General features: G+C 50.2%; 1 protein-coding gene across 6 annotated transcripts in view; it reads left to right on the top strand.

Moving 5' to 3' along the window:
- LOC106591006 (jumonji domain-containing protein 1C) overlaps window positions 1-15,822 on the top strand; it is a 258,958-nt gene that overhangs the window by 96,377 nt on the left and 146,759 nt on the right. For 2 of the 6 annotated variants that reach the window (XM_045687394.2, XM_082978790.1), the window contains exons 4-9: window positions 4,961-5,066; window positions 6,229-6,353; window positions 7,061-7,207; window positions 7,584-7,625; window positions 10,299-10,614; window positions 12,438-14,626. In XM_045687394.2, the coding sequence (XP_045543350.2) occupies window positions 4,961-5,066; window positions 6,229-6,353; window positions 7,061-7,207; window positions 7,584-7,625; window positions 10,299-10,614; window positions 12,438-14,626 (2,925 nt within the window). The remainder of the gene's footprint in view (window positions 1-4,960; window positions 5,067-6,228; window positions 6,354-7,060; window positions 7,208-7,583; window positions 7,626-10,298; window positions 10,615-12,437; window positions 14,627-15,822) is intronic. The other 4 variants (XM_045687423.2, XM_045687397.2, XM_045687405.2 and 1 more) reach the window with 3 other exon arrangements.

Raw genomic sequence — 15,822 nt, 5'->3', positions numbered from 1 at the left:
ATGTATGAGCTCAATGAAAAATATTTAAGGTAATAAGGCTGGAATCATACTGGTGCTCCTAAATACAAAGTCCAGGTTTCACATCAAAATATTTTGGTGCATATGCAGTGGTAATGTAGAGGCCTGGTCCCGCTGACAAGACCCGGTCCCGCTGTAGAGGCCTGGTCCCGGTGTAGAGGTCTGGTCATGGTCCCAGTTTTAAGATGTTGAGATGCCTCTGAATATATAGCACTGCAGCAACATCAATCAGACAGGAGAGGGAGGAAGGGGAGGCTGGAGGTGAAATAAAAGGCATCACCTCACTTCCTCTCCTCGCCTGGTGGGTGATGAAGTCTCCTCCCTCACCTTGACTCGTGCAGCCAGAGAGGGTGGGGGCCCTGCTCCTCATTGCCCTCTACAAGGCAGACTAGAGAGTGGTTCAGGAGACCTCACAACAGCTATGTGTGAGATCAGGGGGCGCTGCTGTGGAATACTAATAACAGGACTCAGTCATGTGGAACCTCTCAGTAATGGGACTGGGCCGTCACAGACACACACCAGTGAGCAGCCCCATTCATTGTTAATATGTCTGCCGTTAGTCTGTCTGAGCTGCTGTCCCACTGAGTCCTGCTAGTGTTCTGCCTGAGCTGCTGTCCCACTGAGTCCTGCTAGTGTTCTGCCTGAGCTGCTGTCCCACTGAGTCCTGCTAGTGTTCTGCCTGAGCTGCTGTCCCACTGAGTCCTGCTAGTGTTCTGCCTGAGCTGCTGTCCCACTGAGTCCTGCTAGTGTTCTGTCTGAGCTGCTGTCCCACTGAGTCCTGCTAGTGTTCTGTCTGAGCTGCTGTCCCACTGAGTCCTGCCAGTGTTCTGTCTGAGCTGCTGTCCCACTGAGTCCTGCTAGTGTTCTGCCTGACCTGCTGTCCCACTGAGTCCTGCTTGTGTTCTGTCTGAGCTGCTGTCCCTAGGGCCATGTTCCCTATATAGAGCACTACATTTGACTCGGGCCTACAGGGAATGGGTTGCCATTTGGGACTCTCTGTTACACCACTCCTCTCCGAGTCACACTGGATCTGCCTGGTTTTAGTCACACTGGATCTAGTCACACTGGATCTACCTGGTTTTAGTCACACTGGATCTACCTGGTTTTAGTCACACTGGGTCTGCCTGGTTTTAGTCACACTGGGTCTGCCTGGTTTTAGTCACACTGGGTCTGCCTGGTTTTAGTCCCACTGGGTCTGCCTGGTTTTAGTCACACTGGATCTGCCTGGTTTTAATTTTAGTCACACTGGGTCTGCCTGATTTTATTATGTAAATGAAGAGATGCAGAGAGATGGAGAGAGAGATGCCAGCGCCATGCGTTTCTTTATACTTGTCAGATAGGCTACTGCGTCTGCTATACAGATATAGACGTACAGAAGGAGGCTCTTTTTTGCAGCAATTACCGAAGGCTAGTGCCTACCGTACCCAAGGAATGACAGCAATAGCCTGTTATTTTTACAACAGCCCTACTTATAACCCATCTGAAACTAAATAAAGAGCACACTATTAAAAAGACAGAACAAATGGAATTTAGCCAATGAAAATGTTTCGACAGAATTCAACATAACAACGTTCTGCAAAACAAGCCCTCCGTTTAATCATTCACCAGTATCCTAGTCTCCTCCCTCTCTCCTGACCAGTATCCTAGTCTCCTCACCAGTATCCTAGTCTCCTCCCTCTCTCCTCACCTGTATCCTAGTCTCCTCCCGCTCTCCTCACCTGTATCCTAGTCTCCTCCCTCTCTCCTCACCTGTATCCTAGTCTCCTCACCAGTATCCTAGTCTCCTCCCTCTCTCCTCACCTGTATCCTAGTCTCCTCCCGCTCTCCTCACCTGTATCCTAGTCTCCTCCCGCTCTCCTCACCTGTATCCTAGTCTCCTCCCTCTCTCCTGACCAGTATCCTAGTCTCCTCACCAGTATCCTAGTCTCCTCCCTCTCTCCTCACCTGTATCCTAGTCTCCTCCCTCTCTCCTCACCTGTATCCTAGTCTCCTCCCTCTCTCCTCACCTGTATCCTAGTCTCCTCCCGCTCTCCTCACCTGTATCCTAGTCTCCTCCCTCTCTCCTCACCTGTATCCTAGTCTCCTCACCAGTATCCTAGTCTCCTCCCTCTCTCCTCACCTGTATCCTAGTCTCCTCCCGCTCTCCTCACCTGTATCCTAGTCTCCTCCCTCTCTCCTCACCTGTATCCTAGTCTCCTCCCTCTCTCCTCACCGGCATCCTAGTCTCCTCCCTCTCTCCTCACCGGTATCCTAGTCTCCTCCCTCTCTCCTCACCGGTATCCTAGTCTCCTCCCTCTCTCCTCACCGGTATCCTAGTCTCCTCCCTCTCTCCTCACCTGTATCCTAGTCTCCTCCCTCTCTCCTCACCAGTATCCTAGTCTCCTCACCGGTATCCTAGTCTCCTCACCAGTATCCTAGTCTCCTCCCTCTCTCCTCACCTGTATCCTAGTCTCCTCACCTGTATCCTAGTCTCCTCACCTGTATCCTAGTCTCCTCACCTGTATCCTAGTCTCCTCACCGGTATCCTAGTCTCCTCACCGGTATCCTAGTCTCCTCACCGGTATCCTAGTCTCCTCACCGGCATCCTAGTCTCCTCCCTCTCTCCTCACCGGCATCCTAGCCTCCTCCCTCTCTCCTCACCGGCATCCTAGCCTCCTCCCTCTCTCCTCACCGGTATCCTAGTCTCCTCCCTCTCTCCTCACCGGTATCCTAGTCTCCTCCCTCTCTCCTCACCGGCATCCTAGTCTCCTCCCTCTCTCCTCACCGGCATCCTAGTCTCCTCCCTCTCTCCTCACCGGCATCCTAGTCTCCTCCCTCTCTCCTCACCGGCATCCTAGTCTCCTCCCTCTCTCCTCACCGGCATCCTAGTCTCCTCCCTCTCTCCTCACCGGCATCCTAGTCTCCTCCCTCTCTCCTCACCGGCATCCTAGTCTCCTCCCTCTCTCCTCACCGGCATCCTAGTCTCCTCCCTCTCTCCTCACCGGCATCCTAGTCTCCTCCCTCTCTCCTCACCGGCATCCTAGTCTCCTCCCTCTCTCCTCACCGGCATCCTAGTCTCCTCCCTCTCTCCTCACCAGTATCCTATTCTCCTAGTCTCTTCCCTCTCTCCTCCTGTTGACTGTCTGATGGATGTATAGGCCTACCAACCATACTGTTGACTGTCTGATGGATGTATAGGTCTACCAACCATACTGTTGACTGTCTGATGGATGTATGTATAGGTCTACCAACCATACTGTTGACTGTCTGATGGATGGATGTATAGGCCTACCAACCATACTGTTGACTGTCTGATGGATGGATGGATGTATAGGCCTACCAACCATACTATTGACTGTCTGATGGATGGATGTATAGGCCTACCAACCATACTGTATTATGGGTGTATAGGTCAGGTATAGGCTGGTAGACTGTCTGTCTAATGGATGGGTGTATAGGTCAGGTATAGGCTGGTAGACTGTGTGTCTAATGGATGGATGTGAATGAAGGATGGGACCTCATATGATAGGACTGTACTTTAAATCCACACTGTTGTCCACAGAGAGACACAGAGAGACATACAGAGACACATCTCTTCAGCTACCTGAAATGTGGATGCTCTCCTCAGCTGATTAGAGCCTGGAGCACTGTCTGTTAGTCCTGTCTGTTGAGGATGGGGGCTTCCAAGGCCTGCACAGAGAGCAGAAGAGTGTCTGAGCTGCCTCTCTCACTCACTCTCTCACACTCACACACACCCTCACTCTCTCACACTCACACACACCCTCACTCTCTCACACACTCACACACACCCTCACTCTCTCTCACACTCACACACACCCTCACTCTCTCTCACACTCACACACACCCTCACTCTCTCACACACTCACACACACCCTCACTCTCTCTCACACTCACACACACCCTCACTCTCTCTCACACTCACACACACCCTCACACCCTCTCTCTCTCACCCTCACTCTCTCTCACACTCACACTCACACACACCCTCACTCTCTCTCACACTCACACACACCCTCACTCTCGCACACTCACACACTCTCACACTCACTCACACCCTCACTCTCGCACACTCACACACTCTCACACTCACTCACACCCTCACTCTCGCACACTCACACACTCTCACACTCACTCACACCCTCTCTCTCTCACCCTCACTCTCTCACACTCACACACACCCTCACTCTCTCACACTCACACACACCCTCACTCTCTCACACTCACTCTCACACTCTCTCACACTCATCCTCACTCTCTCACACTCACACACACCCTTACCCTCTCACACTCACACACACCCTCTCTCCCCCCTGCCTTCCTGTCTCAGTAGTAGAATGGGATTGGAAGAGGAAGCCTTGTTTTTCTGGGTCAGAGTTGTATCTGGAAGTATTTTAAATTCCATAACGCAGCAACACCCATATGTACGTGTTTTCCACTGGAGCAACTAGAAGATCCTCCAACATACTGCTGTTACAGCCCAGCACAGAGAGAGAAGGGGAGGGGAGGAGGGCCAGAGAGAAAGATGGAGGGAGGAAGGGAGGAGGGCCAGAGAGAAAAACACAGAGGGAGAGAGAGAGACACGGGGAGGGGAGGCGGGCCAGAGAGAAAGACGAAGAGAGAGGAGGGCCAGAGAGTTAGGCATAGCAGGCATTCATATTTTAGCGCATGGGTGGAGTGGACATTGTAAAACCTTGGTAGGGCATGGGTGGAAGGAAAGTAGACATCGTGGTGCTTATGAATTTCATTTCATTTTCTGCTTCAGACCAGTGCCTACTTCTCACTTCAAAAATGATTTCTTGTTTTTAATTGTAGTAAATATGGTTGTAACGCATCGTCTGGTATAATAAACAGCTTCAATCTCCATTTGTAATGTACAGAAAGGTCTTCGGTATGTATATAACATGATTGTAACGTGTCCCCCTTCCTCCGTCTGTGTCTGCAGGATGAAGTGGACAGTCTGAGTCCTGTTCTCAGGGACAACCCTGAGCTTCACGAAGAGGTCAGGTTCTGGCTCAAAGATCAACAGGTTCAGGAAATATTTTTGCAAGGTAAGAAACACTGAATGATGTATTTAATATTTAACAAACCCAACCAGCTAGTCTGTTCACTGTGCGTAATCCTTCGAACCCTATTCCCTATATAGAGCACTACTGTTGACCAGAGCCCTATTCCCTATATAGTGCACTACTGTTGACCAGAGCCCTATTCCCTATATAGAGCACTACTGTTGACCAGGGCCCTATTCCCTATATAGAACACTACTGTTGACCAGAGCCCTATTCCCTATATAGAGCACTACTGTTGACCAGAGCCCTATTCCCTATATAGAGCACTACTGTTGACCAGGGCCCTATTCCCTATATAGAACACTACTGTTGACCAGAGCCCTATTCCCTATATAGAGCACTACTGTTGACCAGAGCCCTATTCCCTATATAGAGCACTACTGTTGACCAGCGCCCTATTCCCTATATAGAACACTACTGTTGACCAGAGCCCTATTCCCTATATAGAGCACTACTGTTGACCAGAGCCCTATTTCCTATTTAGAACACTACTGTTGACCAGAGCCCTATTCCCTATATAGAACACTACTGTTGACCAGAGCCCTATTCCCTATATAGAGCACTACTGTTGACCAGAGCCCTATTCCCTATATAGAGCACTACTGTTGACCAGAGCCCTATTCCCTATATAGAGCACTACTGTTGACCATGGACCTCTCTGTGGTGGTAATGGACTCCCTAGTCTAGCAACCAGATGAGGTGATCGGTCTTGTCTGTAGAGTCTGGCCAAGGTGCATGGACCTCTTCTGTGGTGGTAATGGACTCCCTAGTCTAGCAACCAGATGAGGTGATCGGTCTTGTCTGTAGAGTCTGGCCAAGGTGCATGGACCTCATGGACCTCTCTGTGGTGGTAATGGACTCCCTAGTCTAATAACCAGATGAGGTGATCGGTCTTGTCTGTAGACTCTGGCCAAGGTGCATGGACCTCATGGACCTCTCTGTGGTGCTAATGAACAGAGAGACAGTTGAAGCGTTTAAGACAGGTCTCTGATATTGATTGTGTATTGCGGGTTTGGAAGAATATCTAGCCTAGCTACAGATGTCTGAATTGGTATCTGAAGTGGAATAAGTGAATAATTTCGGTCCGTATTTAAGCCCCACTGTGCTGTGTGTGAACATGGTGCTCCTGTCCTCTCTCCTCCAGGTCCGTATTCATTAAATGGTTACAGAGTTCGTGTTTACAGACAAGACTCAGCTACTCAGTGGTTCACAGGGATCATCACATATCATGATCTGTTCAGCCGTAATATGGTTGTGATGAATGACCAGGTAAATACTCTGCTGTCTTCATGTTAAATACACCTCTATACTCCTCTATACTCCTCTATACTCCTGTCTTCATATTAAATACACCTCTATACTCATGTCTCCATATTAAGTACTCCTCTATACTCCTGTCTCCATATTAAATACTCCTCCTGTCTTTATTAAATACACCTCTATACTCCTCCATACTCATGTCTTCATATTAAATACACCTCTATACTCCTGTCTTCATATTAAATACTCCTCTATACTCCTGTCTTCATATTAAAAACACCTCTATACTCCTGTCTTCATATTAAATACACCTCTATACTCGTCTTCATATTAAATACTCCTCTATACTCCTGTCTTCATTAATACACCTCTATACTCCCCTATACTCCTCTATACTCCTCTATACTCCTGTCTTCATATTAAATACACCTCTATACTCCTCTATACTCCTGTCTTCATATTAAATACACCTCTATAATCCTCTATACTCCTGTCTCCATATTAAATACACCTCTATACTCCTCTATACACCTGTCTTCATATTAAATACTCCTCTATACTCCTGTCTCCATATTAAATACACCTCTACTCCTCTATACTCCTGTCTTCATATTAAATACACCTCTATACTCCTATACTCCTCTATACTCCTGTCTTCATATTAAATACTCCTCTATACTCCTCTCTTCATATTGAATACTCCTCTCTTCCTCTAGGTTCTAGAGCCCCAGAACGTTGACCCCTCTATGATCCAGATGACCTTTCTGGACGATGTTGTCCACTCTCTGCTGAAAGGAGAGAACATCGGCATCCAGTCCCGACGCAGGTCCCGCTCCAGTAACAACCAGAACAACTCTGCCCACGTGAGTACACACACACACACACACACACACACACACACACACACACACACACACACACACACACACACGTTAACCCAGCTGTGCTCATAGGTCTACCAATGCTGTTTGTTACTGTCACATGACTTGTTATTCCATCGATGCTGATTTCCTATTTGTCTTTACATGTTGTTGTTGTCAGTTTGACTTTATCCTTTCCACCAGCTGTCTGTCAGTGTTGTACAGCTTTAAAGTAACCTTCCCATGTCAGTGGTATGCAACAAAACAAAATGCCATTTGGCTTTTCAATCAGTCAATGGCTGGTCCCTTTATCATGAACCAGATCTCTCTGTGCCACCATGTTGTTGTGTTGTTATCTAACTGAGGGGTACGTCAACAGACAGCAGGAGGGGGACCCACCGGCACCACAGGAAGAGAGCAGGTACAACCGTCCAGAGGTCTCCTCTCTTCCTCTGTAGTACCCTAGTAGTAGTAGTCCAGAGGTCTCCTCTCTTCCTCTGTAGTACCCTAGTAGTGGTAGTAGTCCAGAGGTCTCCTCTCTTCCTCTGTAATACCCTAGTAGTGGTGGTAGTAGTCCAGAGGCCTCCTCTCTTCCTCTGTAGTACCCTAGTAGTAGTAGCGGTGGTAGTAGTCCAGAGGTCTCCTCTCTTCCTCTGTAGTACCCTAGTAGTAGTAGTCCAGAGGTCTCCTCTCTTCCTCTGTAGTACCCTAGTAGTAGTAGTCCAGAGGTCTCCTCTCTTCCTCTGTAGTACCCTAGTAGTAGTAGTCCAGAGGCCTCCTCTCTTCCTCTGTAATACCCTAGTAGTGGTAGTAGTCCAGAGGTCTCCTCTCTTCCTCTGTAGTACCCTAGTAGTGGTAGTAGTCCAGAGGCCTCCTCTCTTCCTCTGTAGTACCCTAGTAGTGGTAGTAGTCCAGAGGCCTCCTCTCTTCCTCTGTAATACCCTAGTAGTGGTGGTAGTAGTCCAGAGGCCTCCTCTCTTCCTCTGTAGTACCCTAGTAGTGGTGGTAGTAGTCCAGAGGCCTCCTCTCTTCCTCTGTAGTACCCTAGTAGTGGTGGTAGTAGTCCAGAGGCCTCCTCTCTTCCTCTGTAGTACCCTAGTAGTAGTAGTAGTCCAGAGGTCTCCTCTCTTCCTCTGTAGTACCTTGTAGTGGTAGTAGTCCAGAGGCCTCCTCTCTTCCTCTGTAGTACCCTAGTAGTGGTGGTAGTAGTCCAGAGGCCTCCTCTCTTCCTCTGTAGTACCATAGTAGTAGTAGTAGTAGTAGTAGTAGTAGTAGTCCAGAGGCCTCCTCTCTTCCTCTGTAGTACCCTAGTAGTGGTGGTAGTAGTCCAGAGGCCTCCTCTCTTCCTCTGTAGTACCCTAGTAGTAGTAGCGGTGGTAGTAGTAGTAGCGGTGGTGGTAGTAGTCCAGAGGTCTCCTCTCTTCCTCTGTAGTACCCTAGTGGTAGTAGTAGTAGTAGTAGTAGTAGTAGTAGTGGTGGTGGCGGTAGTAGTAGCGGTGGTGGTGGTGGTGGTGGTGGTAGTAGCGGTGGTAGTAGTAGCGGTGGTAGTAGTAGTGGTGGTGGTAGTAGTAGCGGTGGTGGTAGTGGTGGTGGTAGTAGTAGTGGTGGCGGTAGTAGTAGTAGTGGTGGTGGTAGTGGTGGTGGTGGTGGTAGTAGTGGTAGTGGCGGTGGTAGTAGCGGTGTTGGTGGTAGTAGCGGTGGTAGTAGTAGTAGTCGTCCAGAGGTCTCCTCTCTTCCTCTAGTAGTAGTGGTGGTGGTGGTGGTAGTAGTAGTGGTAGTAGTAGTGGTGGTAGTAGTGGTGGTGGGGGTATTTGGTGGTGGTAGTGGTGGTGGTAGTGTTGGTAGTAGTCCAGAGGTCTCCTCTCTTCCTCTAGTAGTGGCGGTGGTGGTGGTAGTAGTGGTGGTAGTAGTGGTAGTGGTGGGGGTATTTGGTGGTGGTGGTGGTAGTAGTAGCGGTGGTAGTAGTTTTAGTGGTGGTAGTAGTGGTAGTAGTAGTAGTGGTGGTAGTAGTAGTAGCTGTAGTAGTGGTGGTGGTAGTAGTAGTGGTGGTGGTAGTAGTCCAAAGGTCTCCTCTCTTCCTCTGTAGTAGTATTAGTAGTAGTACTGTTGACTAAGACAAGTAGCACTAAGTCAGACAGCAGGGTAATGGTACCGTAGCACTAAGTCAGGCAGCAGGGTAATGGTACCGTAGCACTAAGTCAGACAGCAGGGTAGTGGTACCGTAGCACTAAGTCAGGCAGCAGGGTAATGGTACCGTAGCACTAAGTCAGACAGCAGGGTAATGGTACCGTAGCACTAAGTCAGGCAGCAGGGTAATGGTACCGTAGCACTAAGTCAGACAGCAGGGTAGTGGTACCGTAGCACTAAGTCAGGCAGCAGGGTAATGGTACCGTAGCACTAAGTCAGACAGCAGGGTAGTGGTACCGTAGCACTAAGTCAGGCAGCAGGGTAATGGTACCGTAGCACTAAGTCAGACAGCAGGGTAATGGTACCGTAGCACTAAGTCAGGCAGCAGGGTAATGGTACCGTAGCACTAAGTCAGACAGCAGGGTAATGGTACCGTAGCACTAAGTCAGGCAGCAGGGTAATGGTACCGTAGCACTAAGTCAGACAGCAGGGTAGTGGTACCGTAGCACTAAGTCAGGCAGCAGGGTAATGGTACCGTAGCACTAAGTCAGGCAGCAGGGTAGTGGTACCGTAGCACTAAGTCAGGCAGCAGGGTAGTGGTACCGTAGCACTAAGTCAGACAGCAGGGTAATGGTACCGTAGCACTAAGTCAGACAGCAGGGTAATGGTACCGTAGCACTAAGTCAGACAGCAGGGTAATGGTACCGTAGCACTAAGTCAGGCAGCAGGGTAGTGGTACCGTAGCACTAAGTCAGGCAGCAGGGTAGTGGTACCGTAGCACTAAGTCAGGCAGCAGGGTAGTGGTACCGTAGCACTAAGTCAGGCAGCAGGGTAGTGGTACCGTAGCACTAAGTCAGACAGCAGGGTAGTGGTACCGTAGCACTAAGTCAGACAGCAGGGTCTCTGTCCTCCTGTCACTAACCAACACTCATCATTGATGTGTCTGTTCTCTCTCTGTCCTCTACAGGGTCACTACACCCGCGCCCAAGCCAACAGTCCCAGACCAGTCATGAACTCCTCTGGCGGGGCGGTGAAGCAGGGGTCAGGGGTCACCACCCAGCAGCAGCAGGGTCAAGGTCAGAGCCAGCAGGCCCCAGCGCAGCACTCCCCTTGCCAGGAACAGATGCAGCAGCATCGCGGCCCTCGCGTCTCCAGGAGGAAGGGATCTGACAGCAGTGTCCCTGACGATGACATGAAGGGAGACCACGTGGACTGTAACGAGAGAGCAGGGAGAGGAGGTGAGGATGATGAGGAGTATTATCATGGTGAAGATACAACAAGAGGTGAGGAGATCGTGGACGCTAGAGGAATTTCACCTGATTTCTTCATGTACTGTGTGGTCAAGCTGTTCCATTGACCAGAGATGAGTAGAGCTCTGAAAGCTTTAGCAGGACACTGCCTTGGGAAAGCTTTAGCAGGACACTGCCTTGGGAAAGCTTTGGCAGGACACTGAGTCAGCGTACGCGGGGTCCCGGTACCGAGTCAGCGTGCGCGGGGTCCTGGTACCGAGTCAGCGTGCGCGGGGTCCCGGTACCGAGTCAGTGTGCGCGGGGTCCCGGTACCGAGTCAGCGTGCGTGGGGTCCCGGTACCGAGTCAGCGTGCGCGGGGTCCCGAGTCAATGACGGATAATAAACAGTAGTAGCAGCGTATGTGATGAGTCAATGCGGATAGTCTGTGTAGCTATTTGGTTAACCTTTTAGCAGTCTCATGTCTTGGGGTAGAAGATATTCAGGGTCCTGTTGGTTCCAGACTTGGTGTAGCCATATCACTTGTCATTAGGTATTAGAGAGAACAGCCATACCACTTGTCATTAGGTATTAGAGAGAACAGTCTGACTACTCCCTGCTCTAGGAGCATTACTCCATGCTCTGGGAGCATTACTCCCTGCTCTAGGAGCATTACTCCCTGTTCTAGGAGCGTTACTCCCTGTTTTAGGAGCGTTACTCCCTGCTCTAGGAGCGTTACTCCCTGCTCTAGGAGCGTTACTCCCTGCTCTGGGAGCGTTACTCCCTGCTCTGGGAGCGAGCGTTACTCCCTGCTCTGGGAGCGAGCGTTACTCCCTGCTCTGGGAGCGAGCGTTACTCGCTGCTCTGGGAGCGAGCGTTACTCGCTGCTCTGGGAGCGAGCGTTACTCGCTGCTCTGGGAGCTTTACTCCCTGCTCTGGGAGCGTTAAAAGGCATGTGGGAGACGCCCCAAACATATGGAAGAAGATGCTTTTTGGCCATCAAGGAAAACGCTATGTCTGGCGCAAACCTCTCATTACCCCGAGAACACCATCCCACAGTGAAGTGTGGTTGTGGCAGCATCTTGCTGTGGGGATGTTTTTCATTGGCAGGGACTTTGAAACTGGTCAGAATTGAAGGAATGATGGATGGCGCTAAATACAGGGAAATTATTGAGGGAAACCGGTTTCAGTCTTCCAGAGATTTGAGACTGGGACAGAGGTTCGTTCACCTTCCAGCAGGACAATGACCCTAAGCATACTGCTAAAGTAACACTTGAGTGGTTTATGGGGAAACATTTAAATGTCTTGGAATGGCCTAGTCAAAGGCCAGACCTCAATCCAATTGAGAATCTGTGGTACAGGCAGTGTCCTGCTGTGGTATGACTTTTAAAGATTCCTGTACGCCAGCGGAACCTATCCAACTTGATGGAGCTGGAGCAGTTTAACTTGAAAAATGTGCAAAAATCACAGTGGCTAGATGTGCCAAGCTTATAGAGACATACCCAAAGAGACTTGCAGCTGTAATTGCTGCAAAAGTATTGACTTTGGGCGGTGAATAGTTATGCACGCTCAAGTTTTCCGTTTTTTTGTCTTGTTAGTTTCACAATTAAAACTATTTTGCATCTTCAAAGTGGTAGGCATGTTGTGTAAATCAAAGGATACAAATCCCCCCAAAAAATCTATTTTAATTACAGGTTGTAATAACCAGGGCTCATAGTGCACTATGTAAGGAATAGGGTTCCATTTGGGAAGCGGTCTAGGACTGATGCTGTGTACTGTACATTCTGCTGCTTGTCATTTAGACTTCTAATATATTCTCCTCTGATTGATCTCTCCAGACTTCTCTAATATATTCTCCTCCTTTGATTCATCTCTCCAGACTTCTTTAAAAGTACGAGCAGCAAGCCGGTGGCTGTGAACAAGCGGAGGAAAGCGGAGGAGGAAGAGGAGAAGAAATCAGGTTTGAAAAGACTGAGAAGCGAGACTACAGTGAGGTCTGACTTCTCTGAGAGCAGTGACTCTGAGATGTCTACCAAGAGAACCAGGACGGCAGACTCCTCCTCTTCCTCAGAGCAGAACTCAGAGGAGGAGCTAAAAGGGAAGACCGGCCAGGAGGGACACAAGAGCCAGAGTCCTAAGACTGGGAAGGAGTCTGCTCTGACAGGCAGTCTCTCCCCCTGGGGTGAGGAGCTTCAGAAGGTGGCGTTTCAGCAGTCGTCAGCCGACAGGGAGCCGAGGTCATCCCTGCGACAGCAGCAGGCCCCTCACCTGTCCTCCTCCCAGGGCTCTGCCCCCTCTGAGGGCCAAGGGGAGTGCATCATGGAGAACAACAGCGCTATGAAAGACCCCTCCCAGACCAATCTCCAGTCCAAGGACCAGTACACCAGCGCTGGGGTGGTCGCCAGGACCCAGACTCCCTCTCAGTATATAATCCACATCACAGCAGAGGACGCTAACGCACACATGGCCTCCCGGGAGAACTCTGAGGCCGTCTCGGCCCTGCTGGCCTCCCAGAATCCATCTGAGCCCTCCTACCTCTCTGAGCCCAGCAGACATTTGGTGCTAAACCCCTCTGTGGCCCCTCCCTCTCCCCTTCGTAAGAGCCCCTCGGAGTGTGACCTTAGGAACCAGACTCCCTCAGTATCAGAGTGTGACCTTAGGAACCAGACTCCCTCAGTGACGGAGTGTGACCTTAGGAACCAGACTCCCTCAGTATCAGAGTGTGACCTTAGGAACCAGCCTCCCTCAGTGACGGAGTGTGACCTTAGGAACCAGACTCCCTCAGTGACGGAGTGTGACCTTAGGAACCAGACTCCCTCAGTATCAGAGTGTGACCTTAGGAACCAGACTCCCTCAGTATCAGAGTGTGACCTTAGGAACCAGACTCCCTCAGTGTCAGAGTGTAACCTTAGGAACCAGACTCCCTCAGTGTCAGAGTGTAACCTTAGGAACCAGACTCCCTCAGTGTCAGAGTGTAACCTTAGGAACCAGACTCCCTCAGTGTCAGAGTGTAACCTTAGGAACCAGACTCCCTCAGTGTCAGAGTGTAACCTTAGGAACCAGACTCCCTCAGTGTCAGAGTGTGACCTTAGGAACCAGACTCCCTCAGTGTCAGAGTGTGACCTTAGGAACCAGACTCCCTCAGTGACAGAGTGTAGGAAGCCAGAGGCAAAGCAGCATGTAGCTGGCAGCCTGGGCAGTAAGATGGAGTTAGTCCATTCAGTGGTGATCAGACCTGTAGCATCAGTCAGTGAGTCTGCTGCTGTAGTAGAGAGAGAGAAGCAGCTATATTCCTCCATGTTGCCCTGCATTAAGAACGCCTCATTGGCCGACGAGGCCAGGAAGTCGTACAAGCTAAACCCCTCCCCTGATGTCCCCAAGCCCCTCCCCTCCCCAGAGGCCCTGAAGCATAAGCCCCTCTGCCTCCCTGACATCGTCAAGTCTAAAACACAGAGTGTTCTGGAGACTGGGTCTAAACCCAAACCCCTCACCTCCCCAGAGGTGTCCAAGCATAAAGTTCGTTACCCGGACAACCCCCCTCGCTCCAGCTTTAAGCCCGTCCTGGCCCGAGGGACTGAGTCGCCAGGGTCTTGCACTAAGAGCCCGCTAATCATCGATAAGAACGAGCATTTCACCGTGTACCGGGACCCTGCGCTTGTCCGTCCCAACCAGGAGTCCAATCACGTGTCCTATCTGCACCCCCAGCTCCACCCCCTCCACGCCTCCTCCCACGCCTCCTCCCACCACCACACCTCCCACCTCCTGCCCTCCTCCCACCACCACCTCCTCTCCGGGGTGCTCTCTGGCCTGCCTCCAGGCCCCCTGCTGGGGGGTCATCCCCGACTAGACTCCTCAGGGCTGGGGCACCTGGGACTAGCCCATCACCACCCTGTCTCTCAGCCCCAGACACACAGCCACACCTCAGCCTCGTACAACCAGCTGGGGCTGTATCCAATCATCTGGCAGTACCCCAATGGGACCCGCTCCTATCCCCCAGGACTCAACCTGCCCGGGTCGAAGTGGGTGCACCCCGAAAACACTGTCAACTCTGAGAGCAGCACGAGGAGGGTGAGTACCAAACACCCAGGTTCTATTCTTCTACAACTCTTTATCCTGTTCTACTACTTCTATCTATTATGACTTCTACCTAGCAACTGTATCATAGCAACTATGCTCGTGTTGCCAGTTTAAATAGCTAGCTGCTGTATCATAGCAACTGTAGCATAGCAACTGTGATCGTGTTGCCAGTTTAAATAGCTAGCTGCTGTATCATAGCAACTGTAGCATAGCAACTGTGATCGTGTTGCCAGTTTAAATAGCTAGCTGCTGTATCATAGCAACTGTAGCATAGCAACTGTGATCATGTTGCCAGTTTAAACAGCTAGCTGCTGTATCATAGCAACTGTGATTGTGTTGCCAGTTTAAACAGCTAGCTGCTGTATCATAGCAACTGGGATCGTGTTGCCAGTTTAAACAGCTAGCTGCTGTATCATAGCAACTGGGATTGTGTTGCCAGTTAAACAGCTAGCTGCTGTAGCATAGCAACTGGGATCGTGTTGCCAGTTTAAACAGCTAGCTGCTGTATCATAGCAACTGGGATCGTGTTGCCAGTTTAAACAGCTAGCTGCCGTATCATCGTGTTGCCAGTTTAAACAGCTAGCTGCTGTATCATAGCAACTGGGATTGTGTTGCCAGTTAAACAGCTAGCTGCTGTAGCATAGCAACTGGGATCGTGTTGCCAGTTTAAACAGCTAGCTGCTGTATCATAGCAACTGGGATCGTGTTGCCAGTTTAAACAGCTAGCTGCTGTATCATAGCAACTGGGATCGTGTTGCCAGTTTAAACAGCTAGCTGCCGTATCATCGTGTTGCCAGTTTAAACAGCTAGCTGCTGTAGCATAGCAACTGTGATCGTGTTGCCAGTTTAAACAGCTAGCTGCTGTATCATAGCAACTGTGATCGTGTTGCCAGTTTAAACAGCTAGTTGCTGTATCATAGCAACTGTGATCGTGTTGCTAGTTTAAACAGCTAGCTGCTGTATCATAGCAACTATGATTGTGTTGCACGATTAAACAGCTAGCTGTGGTAGCATAGCAACTGTGATCATGTTGCCAGTTTAAACAGTGTTTCACCCTCTGTCTCTCTGGGTCTGACCCTGTCTGTCTCTCTGGGCGTTGTTGGACTGACCCTGTCTGTCTCTCTGGGCGTTGTTGGACTGACCCTGTCTGTCTCTCTGGGTCTGACCCTGTCTGTCTCTCTGGGTCT

This window comes from Salmo salar, chromosome 01, assembly GCF_965601325.2.
Source record: "Salmo salar chromosome 01, fSalSal1, whole genome shotgun sequence".
NCBI classification, from domain to species: Eukaryota; Metazoa; Chordata; class Actinopteri; order Salmoniformes; family Salmonidae; genus Salmo; species Salmo salar.
Note: the sequence above shows the minus strand (reverse complement) of the source record. Positions and strands in the feature narration are given on the sequence as shown.